This window comes from Tetrao urogallus (genome assembly GCF_951394365.1).
Source record: "Tetrao urogallus genome assembly, chromosome: 3".
Lineage (NCBI taxonomy): Eukaryota > Metazoa > Chordata > Aves > Galliformes > Phasianidae > Tetrao > Tetrao urogallus.
This window is the reverse complement of record NC_136815.1, coordinates 21,293,656-21,320,206: the sequence shown is the minus strand read 5'-3', so window position 1 is coordinate 21,320,206 and position 26,551 is coordinate 21,293,656. Positions and strand designations below refer to the sequence as shown.

Below are 26,551 nucleotides of genomic sequence, written 5' to 3'. Positions count from 1 at the left end.
TTTCCCAAAACACAGAAGTGAAAATGAATGCTAACCAAGACAAGTGTTCTATTGTTTTCACATTTCTCACATTTTTCTCCAATATTTAAAATTTTTACTAAAAAACTACTATTGCAATTAATGATTTTTGTACGTCCTGATCACCCACAGTGTAACTGTCATACGTGCACCTAAAATGTGTACTTTAATACCCAAATACTATCACAAAATAAGGCTCCTGTTCTATAATCAAACCCAACAGACTTTAACAGCACTCATAGGTTTCAGGCTTTGCCTGCAGAAGTCACTGTATACTTGCATTTCATAGACTATAAGGCTGCAATTGAGAAGAAAGCACCTTTCCAGGTAAGCTCAGTGTAGGACATTCAGTCTTCACTTATAGAGAGGCTGGAACATTCTGGATGGGTCCTTGAATGGCAATAGCTTCAATCTCAATCTGGGCACCCTGTGAGAAAGCAATGAAGAAACATATCAGGAACTTCAAATACCTATTTTATTAAGCCCTTGGGTATATAACATGACCTGATGTGAATAAAAGAGTGACATCTAGAAATTATATATTCCTGGCAGTTGCATTACTAATTTAGCAATGTTAAAGATTCACTTTGTTCTTCCTGAAGTATTGGAAACCCTCATTTCTAGGGTTGTAGCCATCTTTCACCATACTGCCAGGTTCTCCCATGTTTTCAGAACTCTTACAAGGCAGGAATAAGATTGAAATACTTACAAGCAAAAATTAAATACTTAAGAATATTCAATAAAATAATCACAAACAAAGCTGCCACAGAATGAGAAATCTGTTATAATGTTTCAGAAGCAAAGACTTTCAGAATTCATTTTTGTAAGTTACACTTACTTTTGGCAAAGCAGCAACCTGAAAGGATACTCTGGCTGGGCAGTTTGATTTGAAAACTGCAATTGAAACAAAAACATCCACTAATCATTTAAGTTTGCTTGATAAACAACAGAGTAGAAAATCATTTGCCTAAAACGCAATCAAGTTTCAAGTTCAAGAATATGAGACAAATAACCTTCAGTCCACACTCTCTCCTCTTCAACTCCTCCTGCCTCCCATTTGTTTCCCCCTAGTTTTTTCTACTAGTGAAAGTTAACACCAACTTCAGAAATGGTACAGTCAGGCTCCTGCAGGGATAAGGCAGGCTGATAACTCACACCAGAGAACAGCAACAAGTGCTTTCTTTAAAAATAGGCAGGAGAGCTCTGTGGCAACAAGTAAGTATCCAGCCTGTCTGTTTTCCCTTTACTTAACATACTCAATTCCATTTTGACACACAGATTGTTCATCTAGAAAGACTTCATTCAACATGAGACGCTGCTAAGTCACCAAAACCCACATCTACATAAATAAGGAACTAATGGGCATAGACTCGTAGCTCACTAATCACCAACTTGAGTTTACAGGCAATTTGGTTAACCACGCGTTGTTATTTAATTTCCAAGTGCAGCAGGGTAGCTCAGCCTTACACAAAAACTAAGCTTTGTCAAAAATACAAACAGATTTTAAAGAAATGAAGATACACAGTCTGAAATTAAGCATCTTAAGGCTGACTACAGCAGAATGGTGTTAGAGACAACATAGCATCCTTCAAGGCTAGAAGGTGTAGAAGCTCAAACTGCATATAAAAAAGTTAGTGAAATGGTAGGACGAATCCTCACCTAATTGGCCTTATTTGTTATGCTGCTTGCACACAGATGTTCTGTTCTCATGTTGCATTTCTACTGAAGTCTCAAAGAACCTGGGACCACATTAGCCGAGTCATTGGAACACTGCTTATAAAGAATATCATCAAATCTGCAAGCTGTACTGGTAAAAAAGCAGCAAGCCTACTTACATTGACCGTAAATATCATTCATGTCACTGAAGTCCTTCATGTCTGCCATCAAAACTGTGGTCTTCACAACTAGAAATTAAGTGCAGTTATTTTGTACCTCTTTTGTACAAAAGTTTAAAGTCTTTACTGCATTTCTGCTTTTATTCCAAACATCTCAAATATTTGAAACACTTTGAAAAGTTTTGCGAACGTATATTGACCATTAGAGCTGCCACCTGCAGAACCACCAAGAAAAATTGAATATCTACTAGATAAAACTTGCATATTCTTGACCTGTTTTGAGAACAGCTCTTCCATTTTAGATTTCATTACAAGCCCAATTCTTTTAAAAGGGACCAAGGTGAAGAAGACTGATTAAAAGAAGCTTTAGTATGTCAACTGTTGGCAAAAAGAAGTATATCATATGATATCTGCTGCCCAAATAGCCCATTAAACATCTGAGGATATGGTCTATGCAAGAATTATTTATTTATTTATTTTTAAACTCATGACTGCCCAAGCCAATACCAATTCCAAATTTGGCTCCATTATTAGAATCAGCCACAAAAGAAAAAAAGATATTGCACATGCCTGTAACGTGAATGCCACGGACATGGACCCGTTTTTATTGGGAGTAAAGGATGCTTAAAATGCCTCTAGCTTTCTAGTTTCAGTTGTAGCTTGAACCTATCCATAAGCTGCTTCAGTTTGAACTGAAGTGTTAATATCATGGACAGAAGCTTCAGGTGAGAGGCAGCATCCCACTGATACCCATCACACAAAGACTTGCACATCCATTCTTTTCCTCTTTCTATTGATAACAATTGCACGTTTGTAAACAGCCTATTTATTTAATTAAAAAAAAAAAAAAATCCAAGTGAAGAATAATGACTTGCTTGCTACCTTCATGTCAGCACTTACCGTTGCTGAAGTCACAGCCTGCAGCTTTCAGGATTTCCCCCAAATTTTTAAACACCTGTTGAGAAATGAGACAGAAGTCTGTATGTATCATCTAGGCTGTATATGGGCAAGTAATAAACATGAATTGTAACCTAGCTACATTTACATTGTAGCTCACCCAGCAGGCCTTCAGCAGTCAAAGCAAAACCAAAAATAGACTAAGAAGTGTATTAGTAAAAGGTAACTTTTAATAAACTAATACTAAACCATTTACTTATTAGATGCAAAAACAACACAGCTTCACCTCGTCCTATCTACTACCCCACACAGCTTCTTCCGGGGGAACAAGTCTTGCACAGATTCAGTGACTCAAAATATCAATTCCTTCTTGTATAATATGCAGATGTTTCCCTGACCTCCAGATTGTTTGGATGAAAAATGACAGTGAAGGAATTTTTTCTTGTTTTTACCTCACCTTGGAGGACGTGCAATATGCTCTAAGTCTCCTCAATTTCTCATGAGTCCACATTTAACATAGCAGAAAAGATTACTGGTAGAGCACATCTTACCTGCTTAGCTTCTTCCCTTACACCTCCAGAGACAAGCTGCCCGCTGGAAGGTTCTATACCTATCTGTCCTGCAATGTACATGGTCCGGTCTACAAGCACTGCTTGGCTGAAAAGAAAAATGACATTTCAGATTGAAAGGTTCCTCAAACCACTTAACTATCCAAAAGTACTCTCCTGGCTGCAGAAAATATGAAATGCACTTAGAATATCTGTTTTTCTGAGATATTATATCATAAATTAAATTGGAAAAGATCGTTAATATCAAGTCCAAACATCAACATGACCTACCGAGTCCCATCACTAAACCACAGTGCTTATACATGGGCCATGCATTCAATCCATACATATTTGATTCAGCTGGGACTGGCACAATTGTAAAAGCACACAACTACACCAGCATAGCTCTATTCTTGAGATAATAAGTACTGATTCCCCAGAAGGTGCAAGACCTGAGCACAGCAACACAACATTAAACACAGTTACACACTTTCCATGCTGCAGACTGCACGGGAGGGAGACAGAGCAGCTTTGCATCTACCCAAATAAATATCCCAGCTTAAGAGGTGGTTCTTTGCCTACCTTACATCTCAGCTGCAGCACAATAAGATAAAAGAAAGAAAAATCAAGAGGGCTGATCACTACAGTCAGCATTTTATTCTCATACAGGCACCATAAATGAGTTATGAGCTGCAATATGAAGCCTCACAAACATTCTCTGGCAATATTTCTCCAATAGTATGAATGTGGCCAGTTCCATTCCCAGAACAGTGCCTCTCCTCTTGCCAGCTAACCTGGATGACCTGGGTTACTTCAGCAGATGAAGAATCCAAGCAATTTTTTATATGTACATCAAGTGTGCTTTTGCTAAAGTAGACTTAGAGATGTCAACAATTGCTACAAACAGATTAAAAGATTAAAACAAAGACTTTAACCGCCTAGTAAACATTATGCAAGAGACATAACATACATCTCATCAGATGGTATTAGTATTTTGCAAAGGAATTGGAGAAAGGCTCTTTTCAAAGTGTTTGTGGTGTGTCAACATAACCTTTCTTATCTCTTGCCATCCAATAAGAAAATACATTATTCTAACAGCTGAACAAGCCTCTGATATTGCACAAACTGGGGTTAAATTCCTCCCTGATGTATCTAAATTAGAATCTTAGCTCCACTTCAGCATCACTGTTGAAAGAAAGCCACTCTTTAACAAACACTTCATTAAATCTCTTAATTGCTCAGTCTCATTGACAGGAAATGTACATATGAACACAAAATATATTCTTCAGTTTTCTTTTCTAGCATGTCATACTTTGAGGCATAAGCCATCAGATGACAACTCATGTTTCTATTGAACGTATAGGGAGCCTTGCAACAAGTTGTTAGCATTCTGAGCTCTCTGGAAAAATGAGATTGTTTTATACTGCTTATCATAAAGCAAATGACAACATACGTGCTTATCCTAATGAAGCTTTGAAAAATAACAAATTGTGAGTAACTGTGGGGAAGGCAGAGGGAGAAGCACAATGAAGCCTTCTAGTGCCAGATCAGCATTTTCAGCAATCTTGAGCCTTCTTCTCTGTTCCTCGACTTCCTTCTCCTTGTATGGTTACCATGGAATCCCCCACTCACTGTCACTTTCAACAGCTCACTAACTAAAGAATATACTCCTGCTGCAGTCGAAGGCATGAGCCAAGTTCACAGAGACTCCAAAAAGCACAAAAGCTGGGATCAAACTTTAACTGCAGATGTATCCTTACGAGGGTCAACTGTGCATCTCTGCTGGAATCATAAGGAGTAGTTAAGTGCATGTCACACATTGTTCACACTTCAGTACACTGGAGTGCAAAGCTATATGGATGTTACGACCTCGGCAAAAACAACACCATCCCCTTCAGACAGATGGCATCAAGAAACAGGCTCTTCAGTGACGATAAGGGGGAAAAGTTAATCAGACTTTCTTTACACAAAGAGTTATTAACACAGGTACAGCATCTGTCACACCTTTTTAAAAGTTGCGTGCGCAGATGCATACACACACATATAAAATTTCTGGAAATCGGAGGAGTTTAGTAAAGAAAGTGTAAAATAGGGTAGAAATAGCACACGGAAGGGTTGTAGCAAAACCAGGAATGCAGCACTTCTCCCATCCTTATTAAGCCCTCACTGAGCCCCATGCTCAGAACTGAGATGTAGCACTTATTTCTTACGCAATTTTTTTGCTCAGTGGACTTTGAAAAGCATACTGGAATGTGACCACTAAGCTTACCACTAACTTAACTGATGTTAGCTCTGCGAGTTCAACAACAGGCTGCACAGTAAGCAGCATTTCATCAAGAACTACCAGTAAGCACGGGACATGGGAGTTAATCTATAGCAGAAGGCTATGTTAAAGGTTAAGCCAGTTGGTGCATATGTGTGGCTGAAGAACCCTCACTTTCCACATCTCGGATGTTCCCCTACCCACAGGCGATACCAAGCCTAGCACCCACCAGCAGTCTGCTGTTGGCAGAAGGCACCCTTACAATGATGGGATTTTCTCTGCTCCTACACCTCACTGGAATTACAAAGATAGAGAGACACAAAGAACAGCAGGTTTGAAATTCAGAAAGTTTCACTTCAAAGTGATGGGAACAAAAACGCTTTTGTAAGGCTCTAAAGTGCAACAGGTGGAAAAGTCAGAACTGAGGAGGCTGCATTGATAACAGGAAAACGAAGCCTAAGCCCGCTATTAAAAGCCTCTAGAAAGCACTCCGGTACCTCCCCCCCCCCAGTGCTTACACAGAAACCTTCCACGCTTCTCAAAGACGCGGCAACGCAAAACTCCTCTGTTATCACACACGACGGACACCTCATTGCACCACCAATCGGGACGGACCATAGACCTCCAACAAACCTCTCCCGCCCGGGCCGTACCTGTAGGCACCCACCGGCATGGGAGCCTTAGCGGTGCTGATGATTTTCCTCACCACAGAAGCCATGACGACAACCACGCTCCAACTCCCCACCCCTCCCGCGCTCCTAAACACCACCCCTTCCCTCCCGCCTCCAACGGTGCCCGCCTGCCGCGGTGCGTTCTGGGCAACGTAGGCCTGCTGGGTGCGGCTGCGCGGCGCCCATGCGCCGCCGGGGTTCAGGAGGCCGCGTGTAGCGCGAGGTTGGGGCGCCGCGCATCGCCTGTAGCGCTGTAGGCCCGTCGGAGGGAGTGCGGGACGGTTCACCTGAGCGCCGTATCCCAGCCGAGATGTCCGCAGCGAGGGAGAAGAAGCGGGCCAGGAAGATGAGGAACCAGCCAGCCAGCGTCACGCTCCCTGCCGAGCCGGGGTCCTTTCCCGGCGGCGGCGGTGGCAACAGGGCCTGCTTGGCCCCAGGTACGGCCTCTCCTCCGGGATACGGAGCCGTTGGCCGCAGCTCTCTGAATGCAACCCAGGAACTCAGGAGCCTGCTGTAGGCAGGGCCTGGTGGCCCTGCCTGTGGCAGGGGGTTGGAGATTCGTGATCCTTGAGGTCCTTCCAACCCGGGCCATTCTGTGATTCTGTGATTAGGTATCTGTTGCTTAATTTTGATACTGATTTAGCTGCCTGTACCAGGAATGCGTACTGTAACTGCACCGACATACGTGTCCATGCTTACTTTGTTTATTACTGCAACAGAAATGCGTGTGACTTTACTGAAGACAGAAAGACAAAAACTAGCTAAAGTAACGGGGGGAAAAAATAAGAGAAAAAGGGGAAAGTTTTGCTCTGACTAGACAACAGTAAGAGTCGCTGCTGATGGCAGTCATGTAGGCTGATTTTGATCACAGAATCATCATAGAGTGGCCTGGGTTGAAAAGGACCACAATGATCATCCGGTTTCAACCCCCTGCTATGTGCAGGGTCGCCAACCAGCAGACCAGGCTGCCCAGAGCCACATCCAGCCTGGCCTTGAATGCCTCCAGGGATGGGGCATCCACAACCTCCTTGGGCAACCTGTTCCAGTGCATCACCACCCTCTGTGTGAAAAACTTCCTCCTAATATCTAACCTAAACCTCCCCTGTCTCAGTTTAAAAAATGTTTCCCCTTGTCCTATCACTATCTACCATTGTAAATAGCCATTCCCCCTCCCGTTTATATGCTTTGTAATATGTTTATATTGGTCAGGTCTTTCCCTTTGGGCTTAATGGAGTATGGGAGGTATGGATTGGGTACCGTTTTCAAAATGTGCAAAATGCACATGGATCTGCTGCTGGCTTGCTGCAGGTTTTTTTTTTTTTTTAATTTTAATGAAAAATAACTTTTTTTCAGTTATATATGTTAAATAGTCAGAAGAATGTCCGATGCAATCTTAATAAAGCTATGTTTACAATCCAGTACCTGGATGACTTTGTATTTCTGCTATCTGTGTTTGTTTCTACATCCTTCAGGCGATGTTCGTTCTGAGCAGCAGTATCAACAGCAGAAATTTTTGCATCAGTCACCTGGGCCTCCCTACAGGAAAGACCAAAATAGAGGAGACTCGAGAGGCAGAGGAAGGGGAGGATGGCAGGGAGAGCATCAGAGTTCTTCTGAAGAAATGCCTAGATACATAACAGGTTTGTATGTATAATAAAAGGCCATAGTTTCCAGGGCAACTTGCTAGAAATTGCTTGTTGTCCGTCTTAGATTTTGTGCAGTAGCAAAAATCAGAAGGATGTTTTGGTCAACGTGTGTGTTGTCTTTTGTTTTTCCTGATTTTCTACAAAATAAAGAAAAGTGTGTGCTCTAAAATGAATTACCAGCTATTGTTCAGTGAGTCCTTTCAGACTTCTGAGTTGAAAAATTGCACTCCTTATAACGAGGGGTATGCATTTGGGTTTTGGTTTACCAGTAAAATGAACACTGACAGCCATCTGTTTTTAATTTAGTCACTGGAACTGTTTATGCTCATGTTGTGAGTTAAAGGAACTTCTAACAGAACATTTGTTTAGGAAAGCAAAGAGGCAAATTAGTTTTCCAAATTATGGTAGTGCTATGATAATGAGTACACTTCCATAAGTATTAAACAAAATCAACCTCTGACTTCTTTGTTTGATCATTTTAAAACTGTATGTAGTATCATCATCGCTTCCTGTTTTGTCCATGATTAAGTTTTTCCATCTGTCTCAATAATACATTGCTGCCATGGTAAAGAAGTACTTTGTGCAAGTAGAACTTGTTGGTTATACCTCAGCTTTCAGTATTTGCCGTAACATATTGGTAAGCTTCAGGATATCTGAAGAACAGAAATTACATCCATAAGAGACAGTAGAGGATACCTTGGTTTTATTTCAGGAATTCATTAGACTGGTGCACTAGAGGTACTCTGCTGGAGTTCACTAATTTATGTACACTGTCCCTTTTTTTTTTTATCTTTGCTGTTTGCCGTGCTCTGATGGAGTTCTTTTCATTCCAGTGTCTACCTTTGCTCAAGCTCGTGCTGCTGAGATCAAAGCCATGCTGAAAGCAGTTGCACAGAAATCTTCCAACTCTCTAGTCTTCCAGACTCTGCCCAGGCACATGCGAAGGCGAGCTATGAGTCACAATATTAAGCGCCTACCCAGGCGGCTGCAAGAGGTTGCCAGAAAAGAGGTATAAGTGCATTTTATGATATTTGATGAGCTATACAGTGGACGTAGATATTGTGCAGTGCTCAGCTGTGCATTTATTACCATTCAGAGCTGAGCTTGACTGCAAAGCTTCCCTATATACAGAGGCTCACAAACTTGGGCTGACATTTGGATGCAAAACCTACGTTTTAGTAGGTCTCAGAGTAGTTGTCAATTATCTCTTCGCTTCATGATTATTGCATGTCTTGAAAAGTTACTGGACTAATGATGATAAAATCCCCTACTGCAGGAGCATTTGTTTGGCTAGTGTACCAAGGTCTCAGGTGATGTAGGAGTCCTCAGGAACACCTGCCTATCTTGCAGCTCACCACTGCTTTGAGCTGTGACTTCGCAGGACTCAAGCCAACACAACTTGTTCATAACTGGCAGAGTATAGCTCAGACAGGGTAAGCACAGTGGAGTAGCTGACAGGTTGCATGCAGCTTAAGACCATTCCTGGTTGGTCATGAAACTCATTTTGGAGTAGCATCTTACCATTTAGCCAGAATGCTTCTATGTATTTACTTACTGCTTATATGCCCTGGCATTTCTATGTGTTTAAAAAAAAAAAAAAAAAAAAAAAAAAAAGGTTCAGTGGCTTTTCTCTACAAGGTGGTTGTCTGATGCTTGGCATTGATCGCTTTCTCTGGACACTTAAAGTGATCAGATGAATTTGCTTGGTAAGTTTTCTGCTTATTAAGGTTGATTCATTTACATATTTCTTGCATTCTTTTTCCCTCTTGCTTTACCTTTTTTGAATTCTCTGAGAACTTGCCCCTTCTTCCTCAAGTTCCTGAAGATTCAGAAATTGCATCAAGTACTTCTGCATGTGTGTCTAAGGGTGTGGTTTATTGGATCTTCATAACCTGCATCTCTGCTTTTATTGCTCCAATTGGCATTTGATTTGTTAGTCATGATGATCCACAGCACCTTCTTCCAGAGGAAGGCAGCATGATCCATTTGTGTTCTGCTTTTTTAACTACTTTCCCGTGATAGTATTTCCAACTTCTGTGTGTGTACTCACATTGATAAGTCCTTGCTTTAACTTTTGCATGGTTCTTGGATTTTTGGGGTGCTATAACAGTCCCTGCTGCAACTGTTTTACTTCAACCACGTTCTCTCTCTTTGGTTCTCTTTTTGAAGATTGTGTTTTTATGTAGGATGTTTTGTTTCGTGCTTTCTTAGAGCTCCTGTGTCTCCTGAGCTGTTTCCTTTTTTATAGGTTCAGCCCATTAGTTTTCAGTGTTTGAAGTCTGTTTCTTCAAAGTTGACTGTTCTGGTTCTGTTGTGCTTTCTTCCTTTTCTTAGATCCTTGAATATGACCATGTTAATGCAAAAATTTACCACGACTGTCTCTTACTTCTTCACAAGCTTGAAGACAGATACATTTTTTTGTCCACGTTACCACATCCCTTTTTTCTCTGATTGCCTTTCTTCACACTTATGTACCATTTACCTGGTGGCTTATATTGCCTGATCTATAGTGGAATGATTATTCTGATTGTGACTTGGAACTTTTAAAATTATTCTGTGCACATCTGTCTTTACATCGTGGTTTGTTTCCATGTTTACTTTGCTTGGCAGTGATCTAGCATTCTCATTCTTGTAACCAGTTCTAATTCTAGTTCTAACTTCTAATTCTTCTACTCTAATTCTTAAAACCAGTGATCTACTGTCAACCATTTCTTTGTGAGCCCCCAGAGGACATCCTAAAAAGTAGGGTTTTCTGCCCTTTCTCAAAAAGACAAGTCAAACCTTGAGAGACAAGCCTTCCTCTTCAGCCATTCACCCTTAGTAATTCTATTCTTGATCAGGTCTTTATCAGGGAGTTTGTCTGACGTCACCATATTGGCTTCTACACACTGTAAATACTGTAAGTATCCTTAAGTCTCATCTGCCAGTCTTAGAGTCCGTGCTGCTTCTGTATGAGCTCACATCTTCAGGTTCTCCTGATGCCGTGTTCGTTGGTTCATAGGAATATGCTGATGTTGAACAAAAGCTTTACACACGAAAGCAGCAGTTCTTACAGTTCACTGGTACGTTTCTGAATGTCTGAGAACTCTGGTTTATGGGTTCAAGTTAACCTTTGGTGGAGTTGTGTGGATGGGACTTGCATATATTCTTTCCATCTATTTATTATCCTCAGTCCAGAGAGAGCCATGGAGAGCTAACATAAAAATAAAGCATAAATTATGCTAGTACTTCCTGTATCCTTATATATGCTAACCTTTTTCCCCAAAAGAAGTTTTTCCTTTTGAGATTTACTTCAGTGTTTTCTTTTTTGAAAACAGGCTGAGAAAGTTGTACATCAGAAAAAAGAGCAGTCCAAGACTAAATGCCGCAAAGCCCGAAGACGCCACGTAAATTTGGTAGCAGAGTTTAATCGCAGGCAAAGGAAAAATATTTGGCTGGAAACACATATTTGGCATGCAAAGAGATTTCATATGGTAAAGAAATGGGGATACTGTTTAGGAAACAGCCCTACAGAGAAGTGCTACAGGGCTTGTTACCGAGCCATGACAAATCACTGCCTTCTCCAGGTATCACATTTGCATTTTCCTTGTTCTTTTACTAAGGTGAAGTAATCAGCTCTTCAGTTCTAATGAATGTTTCTGTCTCTTTGAAGCAATGTTGTGTCAGCTGTTAATAAGTGCTAGCTATGAAAGCAGGGGGAGGAAGGTGACCCTGCCTCTCTACTCTGTGCTTGTGAGACCTCATCTGGAGTATACTGTCCAGATGTGGAGACTTTGGTACAGGAGAGACATAGACCTGTTAGAGAGCATCCAGAGGAGGGCCACAGAAGTGGAACTAGGGGTGGAATATCTTTTGCTATGAGGACAGGCTGAGAGAGCTGGGGCTGTTCAGCCTGGAGAAGGTTTTAGGTAGACCTGAGTAGGTGTCCTTGCTCACTGCAGGGGATTTGGACCAGATGACCTTTAAGGGTCCCTTCCAACTCAAACGATTCTGTGATAAATGAGTAATTTCATGAGTGTTGTGAGAGGTGGACAGTATCAGAGAGAATAAGAAGAGTTTTATGTATTAAAAAGGTATCTGTAGCTGAAATACTTCATTGTTAGCCATAGGAGCTAAGAGATTCAGTGAATTCCTGCATCTTCTTGCTGAGAAGGATGCTACGAAAGGCAGACACTTTGTTATGTAACCTCTCTGGTCTGCTTATTCAAGGGGCAGGTTGTTCTCCAAATGAGAAATGCCTGACAGCTGTCCTACAGCAAAAAACTTTAATTAAAAAATAACAATAATAATGATTTCTCTTTGACTCAAGCAGTTGTTTTTCATTCACTAAAATTTAATTGTAAATTATGAAGCTCTGTGTTGACTCTTCCTTGCCAGTTCTTACTTTTCCACTGTCCTTTTGTTTCAGGATTTATCATATTATTGTTGTCTGGAGTTGACTGGTAAAGAGAATGAGCTTCTGAGACAACTTGCTCGAATATGTAGTGTTGATGCAGGTAAGGATTTAACTAGTTTGAAATAAGGTTAAGTTTTTGAATAGTGTGAAGCAGAGATGTCCAACCTGCCAGTTGCATGTGAACCAGGACAGCTTGTACTGTGCTCACCCTGTGGTGCTGTGCCATCATGGCAGTGGCTCTTAAATTTTTTTATTTTTTAAACAAGAAGTTATTTTGTTTTTTCAGTAAGCATCTTCTTCTTCAGGATTAACATTTGGAGCAGCCAGTTGTCTGTCTGGAAGACTTGAAGGTTCCTTGAATCTTTACCGAGCAGATCGCTATCCTGAGGACATGCTTGGTCCTGTTACATTCATTTGGAAACCGAGGTGTGGGTCTGAAAACAGACAGTTATGGATTTGGATGCATCCAGCTCTCAAGCAGGTATCCTGCTTTTTAGAGTTGAACTCAAATTTCTTCATGCATTGTCTGTTTCTTATGCTGCAGGTACCTTCTTGAAAGGTTTCCACTCTATTTCTGTCTGCATCTTGTTCTTATTGAAATTGTGCAGAATGTGCATGCAACTGAAGTATTTTGTGTGAGCTTGTTAAAAATTTTCTACTGCTGCTTTTTGGAGGATTTGTTCACAATATGTTGGTGCCTGTTTTGCTTCCTTCCCACTTCCATCCGTGACAGGCTGTTTGGTCCCTGTCATCACAAGTAGTCATAATCTAAACTTAAATTGCAAGCACACTTTTTTTTTTCTTCCATTAATTTGAGTGACAATAAGTCCCTAGCAGCAGTATTACTTTCAGCATGTGACAGTGCTCTCCATGGATTTAAACAGGGTGAAGGTCATTCCCTATAATCCAAAATGAAAAACAAAACCACTAGAATTTAACTCATAAAACTGGACTGCTTACTTTCTTAATCCAAACTTTTCACTTTTCTTTAGGACGTACTGAATGAGTTGAAAGCAATTTTCCAGTGTTCAGAGCCTGAGGAGATCTGTATTCCTGAGCCGATTGCAACACTAAGTCAAGAGGAAGAACAAATGGATCTTGTTCAGAGCCTTGGCAAAAAAAGAAAGAAGGAGGACAAAGAAGGAGATAAAGCTGTGCCAGTGAAGAAAATAATTGGTGATGGCACTAGAGACCCATTCCAGTCCTACTCCTGGGTCTCACAAACTACTGGCATTGTGATCAGGTTTGTTCATAGTAGAGTTAGGAACTGTGACCCTTAACCTGTTAACATAGCTGGATCATAGCATAACAGAAAACTGTGTGCTGTACAATTGTACACTCACCTGAAACTTCCCTCTCTTGCAGTGATCAAACAATGGAGATTCTCAGATATCGACTGATTGGCCCATTATCACACTCTGTCCTTACAGAGACCCTGAAAGCTGCTTCTATCCAAACAGTAAGGACAGTGGCCTGATAAATATTACTGTAATTTATATCAGCGTTCTAGAGCGTGCAAACTTCTTGCTAGAAAGAATCATTAGGCACATTTATTATGAAAGGTTAACCTATATATTTCTACTCTGTTAGCTTCTCTATATTGAGCCTCTTAATTAATGCTGACCTCAAGAAGAGTTTGTATCTGGATTTCTGGTATGGGTAGAAAGAAAATAGAAGCTATGATACTACTAAGGCTCTAGGGTTTTGCTACAGTGATGTATTGAGAGGTCAAAAATAATTTGTACTTTTTGGAAACCATATTATATTTTTCATTCAGCGAGCTAGAGGACCCTATAGGGCAAGACATAAAAGGTATAGAAAACATTTTTGTGTTAAATCAAATACATACTTTCTCCAGAATTTAGTGTTTTATCCACCTCTTAGCACATTCCATCAGTGTAGTTTTAATGGGTGTGGGGGTTTTTTTTGTGCATTTCTTGCAGCAAACTTGAGGAGGCCATGAAGTCTCTGGTTTTCTATAAAGTCATTGATTGCAGAGTTAAGAAGAATTGTGGATTGCTTTGTTTACTTTTGGGATACAAACTGAATATGCTTATTGGAGAGTACTGTAAAGTGAAATGTAGGAATAAGCTTCATCAGGAAAAAATGGTTTTGATTTGAAACTTGAAGGAAGCAACCATGGTGATTAAGGTGAACAGACTGAATTCATATGATTAGAAGTTACTGAATTACTACTTGAGTTAATTAGATGATGTTGTTTTCCAGGAGATGGTGGATTCAGAGTCGAAACTGAATAACTGGTGGGTAGAAAACTGCAAGGACTCTGAAAAAGTATCTCTTCATCATCGTCAAACAGCTATCTTTGAGCTCTTAGAAGGTATTTGGGCATGGGCAATAGGGGAGGAAGGGGAAACTTAAGTTCTAGTGGTCAGAACTGGCATGCAACTGAGTTGGCTTCAGTTTGGTAAGGCATAGTTTGTGTTTGATCAAGAGAGTGATGCCCTTGAGCGTATACTTAAGTAATTACTGTGGCATGTCAAAGACTTGAGAAACATTACTTTTTGTTTTTTTAATGGAGCTTTAGTCCTTTTTGAAGGCCAAACTCTTAACAGATATATTCCGTTTTGTTTCTTGTCTTTATAAACATTTCATTTCTAGCACTGAAACAGGTAAGGAGCTGACTGGTAAATCTCAAACTGTATTCAAGCTATCCAGTATGAGGCTGTTAAGCAGAGATGAGGTAAAACTTAAAAATTTTTTTTTTTAATTTCTTTAACAAACACTGGTGAGTTTTCAAAACATGTTGAATCGGGTACTCTGAATTGCTACTCTGGCTTACAGTGGTGTCACATCGCTGCAGGCAAAAAAGTACAGAATAACAGTGCAGAAAAAAGTAATCACAGTTTTATTCGTGGTTTCATGGCAATGTTCATTTGTGTATTTTTAAAGGGATAAGTTCACCATCAGAAATGCCACCAGGTACAGTACTGGGCCTCACTGTTGGAGATCCTCGAGTAAATCTGCCAAAAAAAAAGACAAAAGCCATTCCAGATCCGGAAAAATACCAAGGTAAAAAGCTTGCTTACACTGTGCTTGCATGGAACTGCCAAAGGCATGAAATTCAGTTTCCCTCTGCACTTCTGTTTTCACTTACTGTCCTTTTCCACTGTTTTTTTTTTTTTTTTCCTTGTTGTTTTGTCTAGCATTAGGTTTCAGAAGTTTCCTTCTTCTTTCCCCATACCTCGTCATAGCAGAAACAGGCTTAAAATTGCACAGGTTGCATATGTTTTAGAACAGCAATTGAGAGGGAGGGACATGCACCATAGCTGGTCTTGTGCTCAGTGGAAGCCTCTGTCTGACCATACAGATGATCCAGGTTCGAATCCTGGCAAGGCCAACCAGGTGCTAAAAGCTGCTCAGTGACTTTCTGTTTGGTATGTCGTCTTCCAGGTGCTATTCTTCTCTCCAAAAACAGTTCTAGAGTTTGGTTTATAGTATTTGAATGTTGCAATTTCGCTGTAGGGAAATGCAAAATTAGCATTTTAGATTGCTAGGAGATGCATAAGTGACTTTGGACTTTCATTTCAGTGCAAAATACAAGATCAGTTGGATTTGAACTTCCTTGAAAAATATGCAAGAACAAATAAAATGGGATTTCTGTACAGTGCAGTGTATGCATTTACATTTAGGTTGATTGGACGTAGCCTGCCTAACGTAGTATGAGAAACAGAATAGCCAGGTAGCAAACAAGACAAGTGAAGTTTCTTTGGTTGCGTATTTCCAAGATAGTAGAATAATACACCCTTATCTTTTGTTTAAACCAAGTTGAACACTGATTTCAGTTGCCATCTTACCAACTCTTCCTATTCAGACTTCCTTATGTCGTCCTATTCCCACCTTTCTTTGTGAAACAGCTTCTGTCCTGTTTATTATCATTTCTGCTCAGTTACTTTCTCGTCATTAATATTCATGTTGGAAATGTTGCTGCATATGTGACCTCTGCTTTGGTTCCTTCCTGCTGAGGAGTAAGGTGAGCTACATAGCACTCATTTACAGAGACTGGTTTGATCTGTTAAAGGAGTTAGCAACCAAAACAAGTAATTAGTCACCATTCATTTTGCTTGTCACGTCTGTGAAAATATGTTCAAGAAGGTGAGATGAGCTGAAGTCTTCTAAGTGTTGGAAATGCCATGTAGTAGTTTTTCTCCCTCTGGCAAAGGTGATCCTCCCCCAGGATGTAGGGCTGTGATAGAGAGGTAATGATGTATGACAGGGAGTCAAGGGAAAGAAGTTACTTACACCTTTTGTATTTTGACTTGCTAAAAACAGCCATCTCCAAATCTTTCTGTTTGTGGTTATCCTTCAGCTTGCAAGAAACCTTGTAAACCACATACTCAGAAAAGCTAAGCTGGTTTTGCTTTCTGGTTCCTTTCTGAGTTGAGTTGGTGTTTTATTTTGTTTTTTTCTTTTATCATAAACTTAATACTGTATCTGCCTTTTCTGACTTTTCTTCAGGTGAGGGAGAAAGTCCTTGAACAGCAAATAAGAAAAAGTAAACTGCATACAGTGCCTTCTAATTTGAGTTCTACTAAAGGACTTGGTGTCGCACAAATGCAGCACTGTCAGATCAGTTAGAAATAGGCAGAAGAGTGAAGGATAATACAACTTCCTTCCAACAGAAAATAAAAAGAGCGTTGTGGTAAGAGAGTAGAAAAGAATAGTCTTTCTACAAGGAGCAGTAAGGAGGTAATTTCCCACCTGAGTGACTTCTTAATACTGTGTGGGAAGACTCAGAGGATTATTCAGAATCTCCTATGTACCTATTACATTATATAGTGGGGAAATCTTATGGCATGGTAGTTCATCTCTCTTATCTAGGAACCTTAGAACTGAGGTGTAACTACCACTCTTCTCTGTGCCTCATTGATATTCCTAAGTGTTGAAGAGAGAAGCTATTACTACTCTCCAAAGCATGTTGTTCCTATCTTAATTTTGTAATTGACTGTGACAGCTACTACCAGTGCAATATCTCGCCTTAATAGGCTTATTAGTTGAGAGAAGTTGTTTGTTTGCTTTTTGGGCTTTTTTCCCAATACTTCTAGAAAATCAATCCATATTGGATTCGCATCCTTACGTAATTTTCCAGGCTGGGGAAAGCTTTCAGTTGCATTTGATTCCTGTTTTTTTGTTGTTGTTTTTTTAAAGAAAAGATGCATCAGTATTAATAAAAGGGAGCCTAGGCGTAATGAGTTACTGTGCAAAATGCATACAGAAGGCAGAATAGATATATAATCCGATCAGTTCCCTCTATGCAAGCATTACGATTTCTTCCCACTTTATTCTATTTCAGGACAAGGAAGTATGTGCAGCTTGTGATCTTGTTAGGGCATGTGATCTTATTGCAATTTTCCCTGCCTCTATAAATCAACTGTATTTATTTATTTTTTTTCCTGTCAACCTACTTGATTGCCTGGCAGTTTTGCAGGCAATCAAAAATCCATTCATTAAATGGAGGAGAAGCTGTTGAAGGTCATTCTGTGCAAAAAGATCACCTCTAGGTGAAGAATGTAAGCCATGAATCACAGAATCACAGAATGGCCAGGGTTGGAAGGGACCTCAAGGATCATGAATCTCCAACTACCCTGCCACATGCATGGCCATCAACCTCCACGTTTAATGCTAGACCAGGCTGCCCAGGTCCCCATCCAACCTGGCCTTGAACACCTCCAAGGATGGGGCATCCACAACCTCTCTGGGCAGCCTGTTCCAGTACCTCACCACTCTCTGGGTAAAGAATTTCCCCCTGATGTCCGACCTAAATCTCCCCTCCCTCAACTTAAAGCCATTTCCCCTCGTCCTACACTTATCAACCCTTTCAAAGAGTTGATTCCCCTCTCTGTAGGCTCCCGATGAATGTCTGGGATGACAATACTGCACACTGATCTTAGCACTCTATTATTGACTCTATTGATGTCAGATTATTAGAATATCCAGCAAGAATTTCATCAAAAGCAACGCATTACCAGAGATATTCTAATTCAGTTTAGCAGTTTTACCATTATTTTTTACATCCAGTTCTGTCTGGTTCTGTTGGTTCTTTTGCCCAGTAGATACCAGGAAAGGAATTCTTCAAATGTATGAAGGGCAGTTTGTTTTAATCAAAAAAAAGAAAAAAAGGAATTTAATATTGGCAAGTTGTATATGTTAGTACAGCAGCAATACTACCAATGTTTCCACAGTAACACCCACAAAGAAAGGTAGGTTTCTCTTCTAGATAGTTGGTCCCCTGATGGAAGATGAGGTCTGTAATTTCACTGAGTTGGTTTTAATTTGCCCCTTGAGCAAATCATTTTGTGAGCACTAGAATTACATAAACTTTCTGAATCCTGGTTTTAATGTAACCTTACTCAGTTGTGGTAATATGGCAAGATGATGTTTGTGTGAGTAATGTGACTAGTCCTTCATTCTTGCTGTATGTAATGTTTTTCCCTTTTTTGTTTCTTGGTTATTCAAATACTATTGGTATTAATGTTAAGTTTGAAATGGTACTGCTTATCTTAGCAGATCCCATATTTGTTTTAATCTCTCTTATTTTTTAATGTTATGTAGAAGTTAATTGCTTTTCTTAACATATGTTTACTTTGAAGATGCATTATTTGTCAAATGTGCAAATGGTTTAGGTAAGTTACAGCCTTCTTAGCCCATGGGTTGTCATACATGAAATCTATGAAATGAAATCTATTTCCTCCATCCTCCTTGTTTTTTTCTGAACATTGTAAAATACATTTGTGTGCTTTTTCTCTCTGTGGATGATGTGTTATGAAATCAGAAGACGTTTCAGTCTTTCCCACTTACGCATACTCCCAAATGCATATGCACAAAGGGCACGTGCTGATGATTCCCATCATTTAATTAACCCAGAGCTGTCCTAATTTCTTTAGGTTGCAAGATAGAGAGTTTATGAGTAAATCACTGTTTACTGCCTTTTTAGCAGCTTATGCCTTCTGGAGTGGTCAGTGCTTATATGATTGCAAATTAGCATTAGTCTTCTCTCCTTTTAAAGTCCTCTTCTGTTGTTTTGGTTTGCTGCTACTGTTACGTGCTACGTGTCTTAGCACGTTTTGCTGCTCAACATGGGGTCTGTAGGAACCTCTAAACAGTCAGTGAATTAAATGCAGAGGAGAATGCATCATGAAAGACAGGTGAGCTAAAGTTCCTTCTGCAAACACAGAGCCTGAGTCTTTGCCAGTAAACATATTCTTGCAGAAGTTTGCATATCTGGCCTCTTACATTGGCTCTTCTGGTGCTACCTGCATATATGCTCTGAAACTACTCTCTAATGGTGTTTATGTTTCTGCTTCTGCTACTGCTGCTCCTCAGAGAGGGATGGAAAAAATTCAAACAGATGCACTCTTAATCTTAGGCCTGTCTTTTAGCACTGCTAAGGTAATCTCAGAACAACTGTTGGAAACAGAATGAAACCTTCTTTTCTTTCCCTGTGTTTCCTGAGCACCAGCCATTGGCATCAACAGAAGTAGGTAATACAATGGTTCTTGCTGACTTCTGTGTGCATAGTAATAGGCACAGTAGTTTGTGTGCTTAGTGTTTCCTGTACTAGCTGTAGCATCTTATTTGCTGCATCATTAGCAACTTACTCATCAGTAGGTTTATTTCACCAGCATTCTTTGAAGGTGAACTAAAGAAAATGAAAGGGGAGCAGTTTGAATTGGAGTATGTTTTGTAGAAAGGTAAAATTCTCCAGGTTGAATGTGAATGAAAGAAAAACAGTGTACGATGTTAGAGATTTTAGGGTGAGAAGAACATTGGGTGGGCTGTGGGAATGGAAAGAGACAGGCATTAAAGGGCCCTTTAAAGTGGAAGAAAAATACTCATGCTCTGCAGTATAGGAATTCTAAGGAACGTATGTTCTTTAAACAAGAATGCTTAGCAAGTGTCGTCTTAATAGCACTGTCAAACTCAGGAAAGCTGCTACATGTAATGTTTCTGAGGATTTTACAACTTGTAGGATGGACAACTTTAAATCATATACAAATGGTTACAAACATTATTGCAATTATGTTTGGCAGTACTTATCCTATTGCTAGAACAACTTAATAATTCATGTCTTCTGTACTGCAATTCTTTTTCCATGCTAACTGAGAAAAATTACCTGAGTTCATTCAAAACTTTGTTATTTAAAAACAAGCAAGAAATATTGTGTTCCTCTAACATGCAAGACCACTTAGATGACAAAGCAGTCCCTGTAAGTTTTAGCCACAGAAATATTAACAGCTTCATTGTAGTTTTTTATTTGTGAAGTTTATTTTACTTAAAACATGGATTGATATGCATTGATACAAAAGGTAGGTATATGTTTTCTTTATTTTGTTTGAACAGAGGAGTTGAAGCAGAATTAGTTTTAATGCCCTATTGATGAGTTTTAAAGCTGAAAGTCTTACTCATCTTCAGTAAGCACACAGTTGTTGGACTGTGCAAACTTACACAATACATGTCTTCCTTGTACTGCAAAGCCTGAAAAAATCTAGAGTGGGAAGCTAGTATATAACCTATATAAATAAGTGTTGCATGGTAGTCATACCCATAGAAATGTTTCTTGTCTGTGGATTTTTTAAAGGGCGTCTTTATTTGTCCTGTAAGTTTGCTTAGGTAGACTTAGTCCAGACTTTGAAAAGTTGTTCTTCATGATTTTTACCAAAGCTGGTGAACTTCATACTTTTCCTGACAGGTCCAAGTCCAGAATATTAACAATGGCATTAAAACTTGCATTGCCAAAGGTGATGTCATGTGTACTAAGAAATACCTGTCTGTCTGTGTGGGAACGCCAGGTTAATCCTTCTAAAAGTAACTGGTAGTTTATCTCATGCTTTGTATTTGGAAAAACATATGTTAAGGTAAGACATTCCATGATCACATTTTAAATAGTCTGTGTTCTTAACTGTTTGCTCATTGTGTTCATTAGGGGTTTTGAAAATTTGAGTTTTGTTTGAAGGTTCTCTTCTTTTGTAGATAATGATAAAGTTAGGCAGCTGTACCTGGAGGGTGTACCTGCTGAGTGTGCTCACAGCTTTATCTGGGACCAGGACATCTGTAAGAACGTCACTGAAAATAAAATCTCAGAGCAGGTAACTGATGAGGTGGATTGCCATGGAGAAAATGGCTAATGGTCCATGTAGTGAAAATCTTGAAACTTGTATAAATGCAAGAGCAGCAGTCTCCTAATGTAGTATTAGCACACGACTGAGTTGAAGTGTCTGTTCTGTAGCCTTTATGTGATACTCTTGTATAGCAGTTATTAGTATCCAGTTAAAAGAAAGCTTTACTGGATTGTCCACTGAACTAAATAATTGTGGTTTTATTTTTTATTTTATTTATTTAATTTATTTGAAATTGCATTTTCCTGCATCACTTTGACTCACATAGCACTTAAAAAGGATGAAGTGCCACACAGATGCCCTGTCCATTTACTTCTCAATCATAGCCAAGTGAATTCTCCTGACAAGAAAAAGATGAGACAAAGTAGTTCCCTCTGGTTCTGAACTGCAGTACACTGTTGTGGTCATTCTAGACATCTGTGATTTGTTGACAGTTTGAAGTGCACTTCTGCAGATTCAAAATTTGACATTTACATTGGCAATGGACCCACAAATATACTGGCAAAACGGTAATTTTGCCACTAGAGGTGATAAACTTTTGACACCATTGTAATCAAGGAGAAAATGTTTGTGTGGCAGAAACATTTCTTGAAATGCTCTCTTGCTGCAAACTGGTTTTGTGCTCTTTCAAACTGTCTGTCATAGTGTAAAAAAGCAGAATACTTCCTCAGTATTACGGTGATGAATAACAATCTTCATACATTCTTCCTCTTGTGAAATATACAATTTAGCTTACAGAACAACTGGTGCAAAAGAGACATGAAGAGACATCTACATTTGCAGTCTGGTGTTCTGGGGTTTTTTTGTTTTGTTTTGTTTTGTTTTTCCCCATGCATGTATTTGCAATGCAGTACAATGAAATATAACAAGTGATGATTGACAAAGCCTTGGTACCTGCATGCTTTCTGTGAAATTGATTCATGACAAAATACTCTTTTCATCTCCCTGGATGTAGTTTGGATTTTCCCTTTGTATTGACAGACTGTCTGAAAGCATGTGCTCAGTACAGTCTTGTGCACAGGTCTATAAATACCAAGTTGGAATGCTTACCTTTTTTCATCATCTGTACATCTTTGGACTTGAGTTCCAGTACCTTCCATCCATCAAGGACAATGGAAATTTAAAGGGGTGGGAGGCGAAGGGTTCTGAAGTGCTTTTTCTAAAGGTTTTTTTTTTCATGCCTCAGTGAAAGTCAGTTCAAAAGTGTAGAGTGTTACTGTTGGAAGGATATGTGGAAAAGGGGAAAAGCTTACTAACTTATGGGAAAATTCTCCTTCTTAGGAATTAAACAAAATGAGAGCCCAGTTACTGGTACCTGGATCTCAGCTTGATTTGGGTCCTTGTGAATCTAAAATTCCTATACTGTTGGTGCAGCAGCCAGGAAAAATGGCTGGAGAAGATCGACCAGGATGGGGGAGTGGCTGGGATATCTGTCTCCCAAAGGGCTGGGGCATGGCTTTCTGGATTCCTTTTGTAAGTAACATTCATTACAAATGGCAAGTAAATCTAACAAATGATACCATTTGGTCTGAAACACCATTTTAAGCATACTTCACATTGTGTAATCAAACCATCACAGTATCAAAATCCCACTGTAAAGAGAATTTATGAACTGGTTGATGACAGTCTTGGTCTTAAAATCTTAAAAATAAATAAACAATAGCTTTCTGTATCTTCTTTTGAGTATAACTGTGCCCATATGGCAGTTTGAAGCAGGAAATGAGAGAAGAGGGTAAGAAGAGAAAGCTGATATGATAGCTGTTTGATTTTGTGTTTCTAAGAGCGTATGGCTGTAATGGTAAATTATTTGGTGCCAGCTGCTAGTCTGCTTCCAGCTTGGCTATCTCTGCCATTCTGTCAACGGTTTAGCTGCCTTTGATTTGGAAGGGGAGCTTGAAATATGATTTAAGCTAGTCTGACTGTACTTGGGCACTTTTACAGGTATCCTGCTTTGAATGTTAGATAGTTGATGTAGTGCCTTTCTGCTCTTAACATTGCTGAATATAGAGGGGAAATAACTGCAGTGTTACATGTTGTACAGTTCAAATTAGTTGGAGAGTGACTATTGAGTTAATAGCATGTTTCTGGAACATACAAGATGAGAAGCTATGAAATTCTGTTTATTTTAGTTGAGTATTTTTCAAAATTTAAGCTTAAAGAGAAGCAATGTTTTTATTGAAGTTATCATTTAGAACTGTGAAAACCTTACTTAACTTTTTTTTTTTTTTTTTGAAAGCTGAAATTACAGACTTTCCATTTTCTACAGCAATGGCTTCAACAGTATTAATGTTTTATTTCAGTTAGGAAGCAGGAATCAATACAAATATTGCTTTTGGGGGGGGGGTTGATTTTTATAACAGATATATCGAGGTGTACGAGTTGGTGGCTTGCAAGAAGCTTCAAAACATTCTGAGTATCAAAGAATACCTCACACTCCAGATGATTTCCCTGATTGCCCGGCGGGAATGCAGTTTGCCAAAGAACTGGAAAGCAGTCTTCTTGACAAATTCAAACGGTAACATTAACTTTGACTACAAGAATGGAAGAAAAAAACAAACTGCAATGCTTAAGATAGTCCCTTTGTTATCTGTTGTTGCATTCGTGTAGACTTGGACTTCAGGAAGGTCTTTCACATTGTTTTTAAAGTATTATGTCAGTAAATATACTCAAGAAAAGTTTTGCTAATCAGGTCAATCAATGAACTAAAACCTTCTATTTCCAGAGTGAAGCTCAGTTACAAGACTGAGTAAAAAATAAAGTTATTTCAGGCAAGCTTCTCAGTTACTTAGAGAGAAGGTAGAAGTTTGCCTTTGTTTGCCTTGCAGTCAATGCAATACCATGCTTATGGGGCATCTGGAGGTGTCTTCTGAACAAACTGGTATCAGTTCCCCTTCCAGCTACAACAAGAAGGAGAATTTCAGAGGAAATGATGGTAGTGTCAGTAGTATTCAGCATCACTGAAAGGATATAGAGGGCAAACATATATTAGTGTTGTCTAGAAGTATAACTTGAGAATTATTGGTGAGATTAATGAATGCATACCTAACTTTCTGTTTTAAATGCTTGTTTACTATTAGAATGGCAATGGCAAAGTAGACAGCTAGCCTTTCTAAGTGCCAATTTGAAATAAGAATGCTGGATATAAATGTTTTTCGTACTTGATTTATTGCTTAGACGTCCACCTGCAAAAAGGGCGAATTATGTCAAACTGGGCACTCTGTCCCCCTTCATCTGTCCTTGGGGGCAGCTGGTGAAGAGCTGGGAAGGAAGAATGAAAGCTTCAGAAGAATTTGTGCATCGTTCTTCCCCACATGCTGAGCACTGTGCAACTGAAGGACATGGCTTTTGTGACCCCAAACCAGAAGTGGTGAAAGAAGCTTCCCCTGAGACTGGTGAGGTAGAGGAGACCATGGAAATAATTTCTGAAGATTCTATAAAGACAGAGGGTGATACAGACACCCAAGATCTTGGTGAGAGAGGTGAAACTATGAGAAGTGACTTTATTGTTCTCAGGTATGTGAAAAGGTACAAGCACGTGATGTATTATTTATTAGGAGTAATTGAATTGGGAAAAGGAATGGCTCAGCCTTGTTTAGAGAAAGATTTGGTTCAGATACACTGAGGAGGAGATTAAGTAATTTTACTGTTGAGTAGAAGTCCTATTTTCCTCAAACAAACACCATGAGTAGAGGAAGTAAGGAATTGTCTTAAATACGACAGGCTGAATTTAGCACCTTCTTGGAGTTGATGTGCTCTGTCTGCTTCTACGTGTGTAGAGTTTAGAGGGCCATATTTGTGATTTAAAACTTGCAGTGCATATCAGCACATGTTCTCTTTTTCTAATGCATTGTCTCAGATGGTCTGCAAAGAGGATAGAATCTCGTGTATTTCACTGTAACATATGTGGGTGCCAGCAGTGTTTGCAAAGTGCCTGAATGCAGATCTTTTCATTTTTAAGTAGTCATCAGGGGAAGAAATATTGGCAGTTCAGAACTGAATTGTGTCACTGAAGGTTATACAGCTTTTGTGATCAAAACAAGCTTTAACAAGCTGAGTGATATTCATGTCTTCAGAACAAGTAGCCTCCTAACACATGAATTTCACCTGCCCGTGTTCTTCTTACGCTGAGAGTTAGAGACATCAGCTTGAAAGGTTACAGGAAGCCCTAAGGCTTCTTTAATCAAATAAGTGACTTTCTGGATTTCTGTTGTACTATTTATTAATAACTATCTTTTTTGTTTCTTTTTAAAACTTGTTAATAGGAGTGAGAAATTACTAATGCAGTTATCAGCCTGGTGTTACCCCACTTCTGGAAAAGATCGGCGGCCTCGCCTTGTTTCTCAGCTTGGAGGAAAGGAAATGACTGAAGATGTCCTTTTGCCAATCTTGATGAGCTATCCCAGGGCTCTGGTATGGGTCAACTTGTCTCTCCTGAGGAAGGGGAACCCTGAATTACATGCCATGATTTGCATCCCAACAGAAGAAGATTTACTGCACTTAAGCAAGGACAGACTCTTCTGTGGTCCTCAAGAACCCAAGCATCGTGACATATTCAAGCACAAGGTACAGAAGCTAAAAGAAAATAAGAAGAAGAAGAAAGAGGAAGATAGTTTGAAGGCCCAAGAAAGCAACCCTCCCAGTGTTCCAGAGAAAGAAACAATTGAGGAATGTAAAGACCTCATTCTAGGTCTTTGGTCAGGCACTCTCCCGGATGTTACTTCCCATTGCTCCAGAACTCTCTTGGGATATGTAACTCGAGGGGATTTTTCACTAGCTACAGGCTGTGGAGAAGCACTGGGTTTTGTTAGCTTGACAGGGTTGCTTTATATGTTATACAGCCAGCCAGCAGATAAAAAAGGTCTTGTTTTGCTGAGAACTCCAGCGTCATTACAGTACAGATTTGCAAGACTTAATATTGAGGTTTAAGTATCAATGAAGTTCAGTAGAATGCAAAATACACCAAAGTATGTATTATGTCTCCTATGGCCTTTCTGCTAGGCCATTGAAGAAGTATTTCTGAACCTTGAGGAATATGAAACGATTGGAAAGCTTTGTAGCATTATTAATGGGAATAACTGATACTTAAACCTGGTATTACTTCTGATGTCCACATTGTGCAGGATTTCTGACAGTAACATACGTG

General features: G+C 39.6%; 2 protein-coding genes across 2 annotated transcripts; one reads left to right on the top strand and one right to left on the bottom strand.

The window, feature by feature from the left end:
* Nucleotides 1-376: 376 nt before the first annotated feature.
* Nucleotides 377-6,279, bottom strand: RIDA (reactive intermediate imine deaminase A; the record flags this gene model as incomplete). The annotated part of the gene is made up of 6 exons (XM_079533142.1): nucleotides 377-445; nucleotides 857-912; nucleotides 1,854-1,922; nucleotides 2,754-2,808; nucleotides 3,302-3,407; nucleotides 6,215-6,279. 6 exons carry the CDS (start codon nucleotides 6,277-6,279, stop codon nucleotides 377-379), a joined length of 420 nt encoding a protein of 139 aa, XP_079389268.1.
* Nucleotides 6,280-6,542: 263 nt separating this feature from the next.
* On the top strand, nucleotides 6,543-26,334 carry POP1 (POP1 homolog, ribonuclease P/MRP subunit; the record flags this gene model as incomplete). Its single annotated transcript, XM_079533180.1, has 15 exons — nucleotides 6,543-6,669; nucleotides 7,705-7,872; nucleotides 8,712-8,887; nucleotides 11,196-11,444; nucleotides 12,287-12,374; nucleotides 12,580-12,755; nucleotides 13,267-13,517; nucleotides 13,640-13,733; nucleotides 14,501-14,612; nucleotides 15,185-15,304; nucleotides 21,263-21,378; nucleotides 22,690-22,881; nucleotides 23,769-23,923; nucleotides 24,583-24,921; nucleotides 25,671-26,334. 15 exons carry the CDS (start codon nucleotides 6,543-6,545, stop codon nucleotides 26,332-26,334), a joined length of 3,027 nt encoding a protein of 1,008 aa, XP_079389306.1.
* Between the last annotated feature and the right edge of the window lie 217 nt (nucleotides 26,335-26,551).